This window comes from Rhinichthys klamathensis, unplaced genomic scaffold, assembly GCF_029890125.1.
Source record: "Rhinichthys klamathensis goyatoka isolate OS25496 unplaced genomic scaffold, OSU_Roscu_1.1 h1tg000103l_1, whole genome shotgun sequence".
Lineage (NCBI taxonomy): Eukaryota > Metazoa > Chordata > Actinopteri > Cypriniformes > Leuciscidae > Rhinichthys > Rhinichthys klamathensis.
Window position 1 is genome coordinate 2,543,644 of NW_026606642.1, and position 15,209 is coordinate 2,558,852.

General features: G+C 36.9%; 4 protein-coding genes and 1 pseudogene across 4 annotated transcripts in view; 4 read left to right on the top strand and 1 right to left on the bottom strand.

Annotated features, from left to right (window-relative positions):
* LOC130086986 (SLAM family member 5-like) overlaps positions 1–4,324 on the top strand; it is a 37,205-nt pseudogene extending 32,881 nt beyond the window's left edge.
* The window catches only part of LOC130086985 (uncharacterized), a 79,484-nt gene extending 64,721 nt beyond the window's left edge, over positions 1–14,763 (bottom strand). The window contains exons 1-4 of the mRNA XM_056253187.1: positions 14,709–14,763; positions 14,415–14,498; positions 11,079–11,414; positions 7,371–7,718 (exon numbers count right to left, since the gene is read on the bottom strand). Coding sequence (XP_056109162.1) covers positions 7,371–7,718; positions 11,079–11,414; positions 14,415–14,498; positions 14,709–14,763 — 823 coding nt within the window. The remainder of the gene's footprint in view (positions 1–7,370; positions 7,719–11,078; positions 11,415–14,414; positions 14,499–14,708) is intronic.
* Positions 1–15,209, top strand: part of LOC130086998 (SLAM family member 5-like) — a 290,538-nt gene that overhangs the window by 85,903 nt on the left and 189,426 nt on the right. The gene's annotated exons all lie outside the window — the stretch shown is intronic.
* Positions 1–15,209, top strand: part of LOC130086935 (SLAM family member 9-like) — a 171,386-nt gene that overhangs the window by 85,388 nt on the left and 70,789 nt on the right. The gene's annotated exons all lie outside the window — the stretch shown is intronic.
* The window catches only part of LOC130086987 (uncharacterized), a 170,394-nt gene continuing 164,568 nt past the window's right edge, over positions 9,384–15,209 (top strand). Inside the window, exon 1 of the mRNA XM_056253188.1 lies at positions 9,384–9,828. Within this exon, the coding sequence (XP_056109163.1) occupies positions 9,384–9,828 (445 nt within the window). The remainder of the gene's footprint in view (positions 9,829–15,209) is intronic.

The following is a 15,209-nucleotide window of genomic DNA, read 5'->3' on the forward strand; positions in this document are numbered from 1 at the left end:
CAGATCCAGCCCATATCTGGGTACGTGTGGAATCCATGTGTATCAGATGTGGACCAGATCTAGGCTAACACTTTGTTGCTGTCTGGGATTTTTATGACATTGTGACTGTATTTTTTCCATTTTGAGTTCCTGGCAGAGTCTAAAGTCTGCTTGTTGAAAAATTTCTGTTTTATCATTGCTCAGATTTGTTATTTCAAAAGTCCAAGTCCACTGTTGTAATACTATGGAAGCTGTGATCCGATTGGTTGTCTCTGCTCTGGTGGGCGTGGCTACCATGTATTTTCTAGTTTATAAAGTCAGATCTACACAGGGTTGGAAGAAGAGAGAACAGATACTACAAATATTGTGTTGTATGTTGAAGTTTTAAATTCAAGTTATCAATAAAATCAACAAGAGGTTTAATGTGTGGGTGCAAATGTGTTAAAAAAAGAGAAATGCTTTTTCATATTATATGGAAAAGTAAACATGAGATATGAGGAATGAAACATGGCATTCAAAAGATAATGTGGTCTAAAGGTAAATGTTAGTAATGCAAAACTGCATTTGCTTTGGCAACAACAACAAAAACATTTGTCATGGTAATAAAACACCCTATAATTCAAACTGAAAATGAAAAAGCAACTGCTAAACTGATATACATCTATAAATCATACGCCCATAATATACGTTGCCCTATATTTATAATTGAAGGATTGTCACAATAACAACAAGCTACAAATTCAAATGGAATGATTCATTTGACCAGATGTTACCAGATGTTTAAAATTGTTATTATTAATTAACTCAATGAATTATAATTATTATTGAAAGATTTCTGTACTAATTATGTGTACATATGTACATCTTACCCCAATGGTCTACTTTAAACTTCCATTACAGAAAAAAAAAAATATTGTGTGAATTAAATTACAACATTTACAGCATTTACCCACACAGACAGTGTAAAAAATGTACACATCATTACACAAAAATTTGTTTTAAATATTATTAGTTTATTGGTTATTTATAGTAACCTAAAGAGTGCAACTGTCAAAAAACAATTTTCCAGTGGCTTGTGTAAATATTTTTCCCATTTATTTTGACAATAGAGATTTCACAGAAATAGTTTTAAGCCTGAATCAAATCATTAAAGGAGCTGTATGTAAGATTGTGGCCAAAACTGGTACTGCAATCACTTTCAAATGACTGTAGAGCGGTGTATCCCCTCCCCCTCCTCCCTGACTCGAGGTTGCCAGATAGGCTGCAGGATCCAGCAGGAACGTAGTCTGCTCCAAGAAGTGGTAACTAGAGCAGAGCTGGCAACCCGGATTCCGCAACACTACTGACTTTGTGATTGGTAGATAGGTGGAGGGTGGAGCATCAGACCAAAACACAACATGACAACATCAACATCAGTTGAGGGCTGCAAATTCACTTTTTAAATGACAATATCCTGGCCGGACTACTGTTGTCAGTGATATAAGTATTTGAAATGAACATGATTTCTTAATGTCTAGTGACATATCAGGGCCATTTTATGATCAATTGAAATACATTTCTTACATACAGCTCCTTTAAAGGTGCATTGCGCAACTTTTCATGTTAAAAAATGCCCGTTTTTCTATCCTATACATGCTTAAAGAACTGCCTGATGTGCTGCATGAGCCCTTCTCTGCCCATTGAGATTGCCTCTATAATCCTGTACAGTAAAATATATAAGAGGGATTCGGGCTCGAATTTGAGACTGGGCGTGACGTCATGCGCGTTCACGCTCACCTGGCTATGTCTGGCAGGTTTGTGTATTCGCCGCCATTCTCCGCATCAGCGAAGACAATTCGAGCGACAAAACTTTAGTCAACTTTCGACTAATGTAGAAGATGTATTCAAAGAGATCGGCTTGTAGTTCACCTCTGGTTGCAGTTTCGCTTGTCGCCAGAGGGGGCATAGTTCTGCAAAAATTTAGAGACCTGCGCAATGCACCTTTAACCTCAAATTTGAATTACACAGCATAAATTTCTCTATGGAGAAAATGAATGGGATTGTATCTTCCAGAAAACTGTTTTGTCTTTAACAGTAAAAGTGCTGCAATACCAGTTTCAAAGTTATATATCGAGTACAGTCTACAGACATGATCACCCACAACCATTAACAAAAACACTTACTATTGTTTTTGTCTAAGTTGAAATAACTGCCCTGCAAAACTGAGGTAACTCCAGACTGATCTCACGGCAATTCGTACGAATTTTACGAGGTGGCTAATTCGTACGAATTCATAAGATTTTTGCTAATTCGTACATATTTTACGAGTTACCAAATTCGTATGAATTCGTACGAATGACCTACACCTGACCCCGCCCCTAAACCTACCCATCACGTGGATTTAGACAAATCGTACGAATTCGTACGAGTGAGGTCGTATAAATTCGTACGAATTAGCCACCTTTTAATCACTGGTACGAATTCATACGAATTGGTCGTGAGATAGCGTTGGTAACTCAGATCAATCAGACATACATGCATATGAAAAAACCAGTGCTAATTGAAATAAATCGAGTTGATAAAGAGATTGAATCCAATTTTTGGTAATAATATAGCATTTCATTTCATTTATAAGCAATTTTTTTGGAGGCTGGTCATTTTTGGCATTGCACACCACAAGTGTAAAAAGGTAATGAAAAAATCCCCAAAGAATTATCAGAATTTTGGGGGGCAGTCATATACCCTGTGTAAACAAAGACATTCAGTTTTAGTCTAATGCAATAACATTAACATTTTCAGGAAAAAGAAAATCTCCAGGGCCAAGATGTCCAGAACACCACATGAGGGTTGATGGCACATTTCGGCACATTGGACAAGTGGTCTATTAATAAAATAAAGACAGAAAATATTGCCACGTCAAACAGATAAAATTGTCTACAGTGACTGTTACAATTGCAGATGATATCAGATCTTTTTCAACCTTTAATGCATTATTAAGATGTAATGAAACTTCAACTTCAAAAGAGAAAAAAAACCACCTAAAATGACCTGATTTTATAAGTGTGCACAACCTTTTATAATGGAAGATGTTGAGAAATTAACCAACCAGATTCAAACTCTTACTGAAAAGTAATTGAAATCCTCCAGTTATCATTTAAGTGATGCTAATTATCCATGATTTAAAATCAGCCGTTTCTATGGGATTTTCTTAGCCATGGCCTGCAATGAGCTTACAAAGGATGTGTTAGGATCTCGTTGTGAAGAGGTAGCATTCAGGAGAAGGGTGCAAAATATTTACAAACCATTCCTCCTGGGACCCAAGAATAGACTTTTGTCCACTATAGTGGACATTATATTTTAGTGAATTTCTCTGACATCATACATGTCACATGACACAACCTGGGTGTCCTGTAAAGAGCACATTCAGGACTTTTCAGAGATACCAAATGTTTGGAGGTTTCACCATGAAAACAACTTCTCCTTGGTCTTTAAAAATGTCTGACATTAATTTAGTGATCAAATGTAGCATTCTTATGGAAATATGATAATATAGTGTAATTATAATATAAATTGGACTACTTTTCAAATTGTATTTCATAAAACAACATCTCAGGAAAATGTTAAGGGGTTTAAAAAAACAACAACAACTTTCTGTTACAGAACAGGGCATTGATTTCAAACGTGTCCACTGTAGAGGACATCAGGACTAAAATCATGTTTATCAGGCATTCTGGGAGACACAACAAGTGAATATGGAAATAAATTATACATCAATATTCCTATGAAATGTTAGATATTATTATTAAAATGTTGCCAATTATTACTCCAATTATTACCCTTTATTCTTTCATTAAATGTTGCTCCCAGAACACATTCATGTGCAAATTAGATACAGTGTATAGATACATTGCATTGAATGGGAATATTAACTTATAGCCATTTTACCCACATATTGCAAAAAGTAAAATGGTGTATCAATTCATTCCATTATTTCTTTCATAACATAGTTGAGAATAATCTTTATACAAATTTTGGTTGAAAAAAATCCTGAAACCCCAAAATGTATTGGTGATTGAAAAAAAAATCCCATTGGTTTTGCCTATACATATAATTTCATGTCATTTTATTTTTTAAACAACTTAGTCCTGGCGTCCACTACAGAGGACATAGCATAACGTATGAATAAAATATTATTTTATATACATGTTTTTTTACCATTTGTTTATTGTGCTCTAAACAGTGTGATGACATGGAAAAAAACTAAATTAAAAAAACTTTTTTTTTCTGGGTCTCAGGAGGATATGTGCCGTGGAATACCATGAAGGAAGTCATCACCAGTGGAGACAATACCCAGACAGCAACATAGTGTCAGCCCAGATCCGGCCCACATCTGGTGCATGTCGAATCCACATGTACCAGATGTGTTGCTGTCTGGGTAGGGTAACAATGACATTCAAAAGAATATGTATGTAAAAACAAGATGAACATCTATCAAGGAGGCTTCCAAGAGACTTACAGTAACATTAAAAGAGCTGCATGAACGTCTGGAAAGTATTGGTCACTTGATGCATGTGAAAACAACATTCTGTATGTCTGGGATAAGGATGGCTAGACCGAAGCTTAAAAAAAATCTAAAAAAGCCCACCTAAATTTAGACAAAATTTTGGAACAAAACATGTAGGCCTCCATTAAAAACCTGAGGATGAAGAAGTCAATAAAAGGATGGTTTCAAAAAGGGAAGAAGGATTCTGAAGCTAGACCTAAATCCAATTAAAAAACTTGATGAATGTTTTGTGAGGGCTGTAGGCAGACAGGAGATGCGGGGGCAATATGATCAATCTGGAGCTCTTTTGCAAGGAAGAGTGGTAAACATTGACAAATCAAGGCCCCGGTTATACGTGCATGGTTATTTTGAAAATCTGAGAAATGCCCTTCGTTTACACGCAAACGGAGAATTCGCCTCTGGAAACGATTCTTTCTAAAAACTCTGGCCAGATAGGAGATTTTGGAAAACTTTGTTTGCACGTTTGCATGTAAACTGAGAAAAACAGTTTTAGTCTAAAAGAGTTTTAGGCAGCCGACGTCACAGTATGGGGATTCTGATTGGCTACCGTGGGCTTGAGCTTCTGGTTACACTGACACCTACAGGTTTGGCATGCTCTTGACGGCATATACACATGGGTACGTGTAAACAAACACTTTTCTGAAAACTGACAGGCGTGCACAATGTTATTTTTGAAAACGGAGAGGGTGAAATAGCCGGCCACGTGTAAACGTAGCCCAAGATGTGCTAAGTTGATAGACATTTTCCAAAAAACTGGCTGCTGAATTAAAAGCAAAAGGTGTTTCAACCAAGTTAAGTTAAAGGGTGCGCACACTTCTGCAACCAGGTTATCGTGTCTTTCATTTTAAAAATATTTTCTTAAAAATGTATATTTGTTTGTTACATTTTGTTGGTTTAATACCACATTAAAGGAGGAAAAAGTTCTGACATGATTTTACGTTTTTTTTTTTTTTTACATCTCAATAGCCTGCAATTGTAACAGGGGTGTGCGCATTGTGTATATCCAGTAACAGGTAATTTAAATCTGCTTTTAAAAGTGCTTTGTCATATAGTATTTTCTGGTTACAATGGATCAACTGGAATCAACTGGTTCTGTGGGAATCCTCTTGGGTAGTCCCAGGCCTGAAAATGAATCATACATATAATTAAATACTAATTTTATTACCACAATAAATACGATGTTTTCCTCGCACTACAGTGTCTGTAAGTGATACTTGCCTTTCCTCCTGCGATGAAGGTACATCACACCGGCAGCTGCAGCGAACATCAGCAGAACAGCAACACATATTCCTGCTAAAACAACTAAAGACAGACCTGAATCTGGAATAAATGAGAGATGGTCATTAGTGTGAATGAATCTGTCAGACTAACAACACTATGAGATATCAGAAGGTCTGAGAGAGTCAATCTCATTCATTTTAAAGTGGAAAACTATTTCATACCGTGATGTCAGAAGTACCATCCTAGCAAACACATTTTTGTTCTATGAATGTTTTCCAAACGCTAAGTTTTGTTCATGGAAACATTACAATGTAGTTTCAACCAGTTTTCCTGAAACTTTAGTTGAACGTTTAAGGTTACTATGATGTTCCTGAAATGTTCTTTCAACTTGATTGTTATTAACAACTCAACATTCTAGAATGTTAATTTGTAACATTCCAAGAACATAAAAGTCCAGTTTCCTTAATATTAATAGAACGCCATTTAAAGGTTAGTATGATGTTCCTGAAACACTTTTAAACATTCAAACAACTCCTGTTAACAAGCAGAATCACTGAAGGAAAGAGAAACACAAGAACTACAACTGACTTCAGACAGCCAGATACAAATCAACTGAAAATAAAAGACATCAAATCTCTGAAGATCTCAGCAGAGGAGGATTAAACAACTCCATAAACAGCATTACCAGCTTTACTTAATATTACTAACCAGATTTACTTTATTGCTGCCATACATCTACAGAGGCTCTTATTGAGAATCAGAGGCTTAGATGTTGATGATTTATTGAAAATATTTCATTTGAAGTCAACATTATCCCAACTATAGGACACACTGATGTTTCAACACTGATTCAAATGTTTGTACCTGCTTCAGTGTTATTTTAACTCTCTGTAGACACATATGGACACTGATTGGTGTTAATGAATCACAGAGGATCCTGCTGTGTAACATTCAACTTTAAGCCAATATTTAAGCCAGAAAGTTGGTTATTTTGTCCTACTTAAAGGACATTCGAGGAATGATGTTCACAGTGTGTTTTCTGTTTTCTGTGTTTTCATTATGAGAACATTCAGCAAATACTACTGGCAATATGTGGTGATTTCATGAACATTGTTTTGAAAGTGTTTAATTCTAACACTTGCTTAACCTTTACATAAATTTAAGAGAAGAATAACTATGGGACAGGCTACAAAACTTTCCCACGTTCCAAGGATGATCTTTTAAAACCACCACACAACCTTATTCATTTAAAGTTATTTTCATTCTAATGTTTAAAGGATATTCTAAATGTTGTTCTAAGAAAGTTTTCTCCCAACATGAGGACATTTCAAAAACCTTAACGTTTTTGTGCAAACCTTTTGAGAACATTAATGAGGATCAGACAACGTTGAACATACATTCTATTAATTTCACTGAAAAAAGGTTTGTTCATAACTTTGAGAGAACATTGCCAGAACATTATCCAAAGTTATGAGAATGTTCCTTACCTTGGGTTGCTGCAGTTCCAAGTCATCAAGATAGTAATCTTTTTTTTTAAATGTAACAGTATCATGTTTCTTTATATTCCACAGTGAGGGTGTTTTCAATGTCAGATGGACAATTGCATGAATGACTAAAGTACACTTACCAGTGACAATAACGTCGAAGCTCTTTACACTGCTGATGCTGCGGCGATTACGACGGCTGCTTCTGCTGATCTGTAGTTTATATTCTCCAGAGTCTTCAGGTCTGGTGTGTGTGATGGTCAGAGATCCAGTGTGATGATCCAGCTTCAGTCTGTCTCTGAATCTCTCTTCACACTGAACATCTGTACAGATCTTAGTCTGATCTCCAGTGATTTGAGCGATGAAAGTGTCCTTAAAATACCATGTCATCAAAGCATTTGGCTTGTTTCTTACACCAGGATCTAAAGTGACAGATTCTCCCTGCTTCACAGATTTTGTCTTCATTTTATCTTGTTCAGCAGCAGAAACACCTGAAACACAAACCAACAGATGATTGAAAGATTTTTTTGAGGAAAGAAACACCACAGCAAGAAAAAAAACGTGAAAATAATTGTGCAAACTGCACGTTCTTTTTTGACCTTCAGTCTGTAAAGCAACATTTATTTGTTGGGGTCGCTGTTAGATGCCGCTGTAAAATACAAATTCACTTGTTTTGCTCTAGAACGGTACAGGCTATAAATAAATGCATGTATATGCATTGGAATCATTCAGATCCTACACATGACCAGAGAAATTTCAGCAAAAGACTTTTCTACCAAATTTGATGAGATATTTTTTCGAACCTGTCCCAGGCAATTTTGTCCAATATACACAAAATTTGGCATATATCACCTAGGTGTCATTAACCATATGTTCTTGTGTTTGTTTTGGGGTGCATGGGTTTTGCATGTGTTTTGAATCAGTTTCATGTGGTTGTGTTTGTTTCCATGGTTTTTCTTTTGATTGATTATGTTGGACACCTGTTCGTTTCGTTGATTAGTTTGTTTGGATATTTATTTCGGTCCATATCCTGTTCTCACACATGCTGGTTGTTCCGTTCATGGTTTACGAGTCTGAGGCCCTGTCCACACGAACACAGAATTTTTCATGGTTTGGCCGTTCGTCCGCAGTATCCGGTCACTGAAACCGAACTTTTTTGAAAACTCCTGCCAGGGTGAAAATTTTTAGGAACTCTGGTTGCAGTGTTGTCGTGTAGGCGGTGAAACCAGAGATTTTAGCTTGTGACGTTGACGTGCTCGTTGTTATCTCCTTTGTTTGAAGTCAGATTGTGCGCCGCTGTCTCCTTTGTTTAAATGAGGCGAGTCTGTGCATTGGCAGACATAGTCAAAATGTTGCTGCTAATAACTGTGCTAACAGGGCTTATAACATGTATACAGATACATTCACAGTTCTCCCATTATATTGTGGAACAGAGGCGTCAGATTGCAGGTCAATGCTTATGACAACATGGCCAACCAGAACCGGTTATAACCTGTTTTTCAGGCTTCTGATTGGCCAACATGGCTTTACGGTTAGGGTTATATTGACACCTGTTGGTTCGGCATGCTCTTGACAGCGCTTCGTAGTGTGTTGCAGAGATTTTTTTTTAAACCGTGCTTGTGTGGACGCATTTTATTTTTAAACAAAGGAGAAAAAACGTACGGCCTGAGTATCCTGAGTATTTTGGCTTGAGTTTAATAAAATCAGCTGCCTGCAATTACATTCAGCGCTTTTCATTACCTGCTTCAACAGAAGAAAAGACTGACTAAATGGATATAGCGGCAATAAAGATCCTCCTCTCTCACTCTCTAAGAGCACACGTGGAGGTTTTTGGAGCTTCAACATCTCATTCGATGATGACTATGATCTCTATGATGACGCCAGCCTCTGCCTGTTTTCCCGGGCAGGTTTGAATCTGCAAAAACCAAAGCACGCCTGCCTGGAGATGGATGGCCCTCGACAGATGTTCATGGAGATTGTGGACTGGGTCCTTTTTCGCTGCAGATCCCCCTTTACCATCGGTAAGATGGAGGAGGATCGCAAAACCACGGTCCACGCTGTGAGCATCGCCACTTTAGCCAAGCCCTCGGCAGAATTAAAGCCTACCGCAGACATAGAGCCTGAGCTGAGTTAATGTTGTCTGTGATGTCCCCGCCATGTCTCCCAGTCCAACTTCCTCTGCCTGTCCCGTGTCTGCCAAGAAGGCCATTCCTGAAGTGTCTGTCTGTCCCGTGTCAGCCAAGGGAGGCTTTCTGCCCACCCTGAACTGGCAAAGGAGGCCGTTTTGTAACCCTCTGCCCATGCTACCCAGTTCTTCAGACCTGTCTTCGCCTCAGCCTGTCGACCAGTTGGCTCCACCTCGGCTTCTCACTCCCTCAGCTCCACCTGAGACGGCCGTCCCTAAAGCTCCTTCCTCATTCCTCTGGCTCGGCCTTGGTCAGCCATTGCTTGTCATTCGCCATGGACTTCCAGGCCTTCATCTGCGACTCATCCCTCCCCCCCTCTGGCTCCGTGAGGCTCCAACTTCCCTCCAGCGTCACTTTGGTCTCCACAGCAGACTGGCTTCACCCTTTTCTCTCTGGCCCCACTCCTGCTTCAACCGTGAGTGGGTCTTGCCTTTGGCTTTTGGCTTGCTTAGTTGGGGACATTTAATATTCAACAATATTATTGATCTGCCTGCATTGACACCATTATATGAAAACTGAACTGAGCTGGACGATAACATCACTGTTTTCTCAAGAGCAGCTATATATATATATATATATATATATATATATATATATATATATATATATATATATATATATATATAAATAAATGTACTAAATTAATAACTTTCTTACAACAAAAATGAAATGAACTTACTTAAGCTGGGCTATGACACTATTTTCAACATTGTTGCATTCTTTTCCTGTTATCACTGTAAATCTGCTTTGAAACAATCGGTATTGTAAAAAGCGCTATATAAATAAAGGTGGCACTAGGGACTGTTCAGTTAAAGTGTTTTTCAGAACTTTTTTTTTTTTTGGCCCACAATGACTAATTTATTTAGCCTGATGTCGTCATACTCAGATTTAGTCAGAATGTGAGTCTGATACTGCTCCATTGGGCTGTGATTATGGGGCTTTGCAACCGAATCAGGAAAGAAAATGCCTTTGCACTCAATTGGATACACCGAATCCCATAGGAAGGACGGCAAAAACATCTTTCCGATCGACAAATGCCTTAATAGCAGTTCTCTGTTCCTCTTTTAAAATGAATGCGCTGTCTACATCTTCTATAACAGACCAGATGGCTGAATATACACATCGCTCTTTGGTGACGTGGATGATTACGCTACTGTTGATCATCTGTCCATCATCATATAAAGCCCGCCCTGGCAATTTGATTGGTCCGAACAGCTTTGGTTTGGGCATAGTTGCTTCACAACAGATCTATTTCCAAAGGTAAGTGGTGCTATAATCATTAAATTTTTCCATTAAGTTCTTTGGATTCCTGGTGAACTAGGAACAATAAGTATAAAATAATGGATGCATTTAATAAGACGATAAGAGAAGGGGATCAGAGAGGGTATGATGAGAAACTGACATCTCCAGAACAAAATTGGAGCCCTTTATGCCTTTATTTATATAGTACGGGGCGGGAAAGGACCACGCTCAGAGTGATGGCCACAAAGATATTGACTATGACCTCCAAACTATAAAAATGTTCAGCTTGACAATGAAAAGAAAATTCAGATTTAAATCATACTGTTCTAAAAAAGCAGCTCCAATTGTCACTGTTTCAAAAAAAATTTTAAATGTGATTTAAACGCATATAATCTGCATTTAAACATTTGTTACATGACTCACCAGTAACAGAAACATTGAAGATCTTTTCACTGATGCTGCTGATGCTGAAGATCAGTAGTTGATACACTCCAGAGTCTGTGTTTCTGATGTTCGTGATGGTCAGAGATCCAGTCTGATGATCCAGCTTCAGTCTGTCTCTGAATCTCCCATTACCTTCATTACACTGAACATCTGTACACATCTTACTGAGATCTCCACTGATTTGAGCGATGCGGTTGTCATTATAATACCATCTAATTCTGTCTTGTTGGGTTTTCACAACACCCGTGTTTAGAGTAATTGAATCTCCCTCCGTCACTGACACTGGCACTCCAGCTGTATCAGCACCAGACACACCTGAAGAAGAAATTAATTTGTGATAATGCGGAAAAATATACAACAGCAAAAAATTGGCTGTAAATTTACATAAAACAGAACACATATCATAAATACTGTGGGTAAAAAAAAAAGAGCTTGGATTAAAAATGTAACACATGACACATGCAAACAAACATAACGGATTTACATATTCACTCCTCAGACAAACATACAGGAGTCCCATCGATAATTTTAAACAACTTAATGAACATCATAAAACCCACACCCTGATTCATATTTTACCTCCCTTATACATTTGGGCATTCATATATCTGAGAAATTCACCATTAGATTTCACAAAAACTCATCGCAGCACTTTCCTAAACATCTGCATTTCACTTTGTGCATCATGGTCAGCAATGCAACATTGATGCTGCGCTAATTGGATCTAATATTTAATGCTTTTTTAAATGCTATTTAGGATTATGTAGCAAATGAGAATCAATTAAATAACTAAGGGCAGATCTACAAAATTATTTATGACAAGGGGTGGAAACATGAAAGCAAATGTGGACCTTACACATTTGTCTCTATGAATTTGAGAAACAGTTGCAGTAATCATCTTTAATGTTTAAAATAATTCAAATTAATTACAAAATATTAACAGGGCTCCAAGATATATTTAAATACATCAACAGATTCTAAATGTCTTTGAGCTTGTAAGAGTAGGTCTATTACCAAAAACAGAAGACTGCTGTATGTGGACATTTTGGAAGGTCACCCAGAACACCCTAGCAACCGCCTAGCAACCACCCAAACTACCCTAGCAACGGCATTGCAACACCCTAGCAAACGCCACCGGTATCTGTATATGACCTTCAAATTTCAAACCATTTTATATTTAAACTAGGCACCTTTTCAAACCAATAAGTCACAATAGTCAATTCGACAAAAGTCAAAATAATCAAGGAGAATGGTTGTGGAAAATATTACAATAGACTTGTATCTGTATGGGATTTTCTCCTGCCCTCACTACCCCCCACATTTATAAGATTTTTAAAACAAAACAAAACAAAACACTTTTATGATATATTTTCTCAAAATGTGTTGCTCAATCAATGTTCAGTAAAAATAAAATAAAAATTATGTGCCCTACATATCAGAAAATGTATTTATGGGTAATTTTAACCACATGAAGACTCAAATAGGCTAATGTGTTGTTTTAATCATAATATTGTTTTTATTTTCTTCTTTGTAATTTGAATGTCCCATTTGCTATAATATCAATATCAACAAAAATATCTGCAAGATGGATGAGATGTTTTCATACCAAGTCATTTGACCTAAGCATACAGGACCCCATTTTCAATGTTTTTACCATAATAAGTAGGCTCATTGTCATTGTCATTCACGATCTGAAATTGCTCTTTTTATGTGCCATGCAGCAACCTAAAAAATGTGTCACAAACCCATTTCACTTAAATTTACCCTCGAATTAAAACAACAATAATTAAGAAATAATTAATCTCTTTCGAATATAAAGAGATTAGAGCTGAGTCAGCTGACACAAAATCAAATTACGTCACATGTCACATTCGTCGTTCAAATCAAAAGAGAGTGATTAATAAATTATTTATTATTATACACACAAGCACACGCACACACACACACACACACACACACACACACACACACACACACACAAAACACACATGAGCAATAAAAATAAGCTAATAAAATACATTTCCCACGAATGTAAAGCAATTAGAGCTTACACTAAATGAAACTGCGTCGTGTTCTTTGTTCGTTTTATCGACCGTAACAGATTGTAACAAAACGTCTTACCTTCGTCAAAAAATAACAAAAGTTCTGACAGCAAAATAACGAGAAGCTTCATTTTCACCATGTTTTGTCCGTGAATTAAACGCAGATTCAGTGGGGAAGAAAAGGTCTGGCTCTTCCGCATTAATGGCGATTAGTTAAAATGAAAGTAAAACTCTGGTCAGATCTGCGCGGTGAAAACACATTTCACACACTGTCAACACAATAAAGACAAATGTCAGTGAAAAATAAATTAAATATGACATATGTCACTAAAATGTATAAGCCAAAAAAACATAAATAAGCAAAAGTGTTGGCTTTATTGTAGCTATAGGCTACTGGAAAATGAAATAATTTGTACCCTTTTTTAAATTTTATTTTTAATTTGGATGGGGCAATGCATATTGATGAACGTACAATATAAATTGACATAAATACGCCAGATTTAGCGCAATGCTAATTTCCATCCGTAGTCCAGACATTAAAAAAAAAACTTAGTATCAAACAGACGCATAGAGCAAAAAAAAAAAAAGAGTTAAAGTGACTATGCTTGGGTAAAATACTTTGTTATAATAATTGTTTAAAATGCGTATTTTAAAGTGCATGTGCATCCTAAAGTGCTTGTTATGAATGTACCCATTTTAAAGTGCATATTTTAAAGTGCCTATGCATAGTTCTTACCTAATGTTCACAGTTTTGATTGTTATTCAGCCATCTTTTAAGGGGCTACCTCTAATTACTGTTGGCAGTGTTCCAACTTGTGCTGTGCAGCCTTTAATAGAGAGGAGGTTTTGTGCAAAAGTATACTTTCTGAAGTGTACTTCATCCCCCCGAGAAGCTGACCTAGTACTAGTCTTCTAGTTTCTATTTTTGATAAAATCCACCAGGGTGGTGGGGCCATTACATTCATTGATCTATATATATAATATATATATATATATATATATATATATATATATATATAAGACAGCTACTTTTAAATACTTTGAGATTTTCAAAACTTAGCAGTTCTCTAAAATTGAACAAAGGTGAAATGACTGTGGTTACCTATCAAATACCTTAACTGCTTTTTTGTAGAGTTGTTCAATGGGTTTTAGTGCAGTGACACACATTGTATGAACAAATCATACAATGGAGGCAGGATTTCGCAGCCTCTGTTGTAATAAAGGGCATAATTTGTTTGTAATTTTGTAAATTAAATTGTATAGTGTTGTTTACCTTTTTTGTGTTTTTTGAAAGAGATGTTCGAGTCTAGTATAACCCCAGGGTACTTGAACTGAGTTACCAACTCCAATTCCTCTCCTGCCAAAAACACAGAAGATCTGCTTCTTGTTAATGGTTGTTTGGTGGGCGTCTTAGTCAATTTTTATAGTATTTGTCTTCACAGGTGTTTTGTAAACATCATAATGACAGTCTTTTTGGTGTAGAGAATGAGACAAGTTTGACTTAACCAGTTTTGAACTTTGGTCAGTGCATTTGTGAGATTCGTAGCTATTGTCTTAGCATCTTTACCATGTGTGAAGATCACAGCATCATCCACAAACATCTGTACATTAAGCTCAAACATCTGGAAGATCGTTAATGTACATTGAGAATAATAAAGGCCCAAGAATTGAGCCCTGGGGAACTCCAACATAATTGCCAAGGCAGGGGGATTTGACACCATCTATAGTGACACATTGTGTTATATTATTAAGTATGACTGAAACCATGATATAGCATCTGTAGAGAAGTTAAAGTGTGTAAGTTTGGTCAGAAGTACTTGATGGTTGATTGTGTCAAACGCCTTCTTAAGATCTAAAAATATGGCTCCGACACATTCTTATCCAGTAAGCACTTGATCTTTTCAATAAAGAAGCAGTTTGTTGTTTCTGTGGAGTGGTTAGGCCGGAAACCGAACTGCATACGATGCAGTGGGGTAAAACCTTAATCCAGATGTTTAACCAGTTGGTTTGATCCACTTTTCAGCAACTTTAGACACTATTGGCAGGATGCTGATTGGCCGGTAGTTGG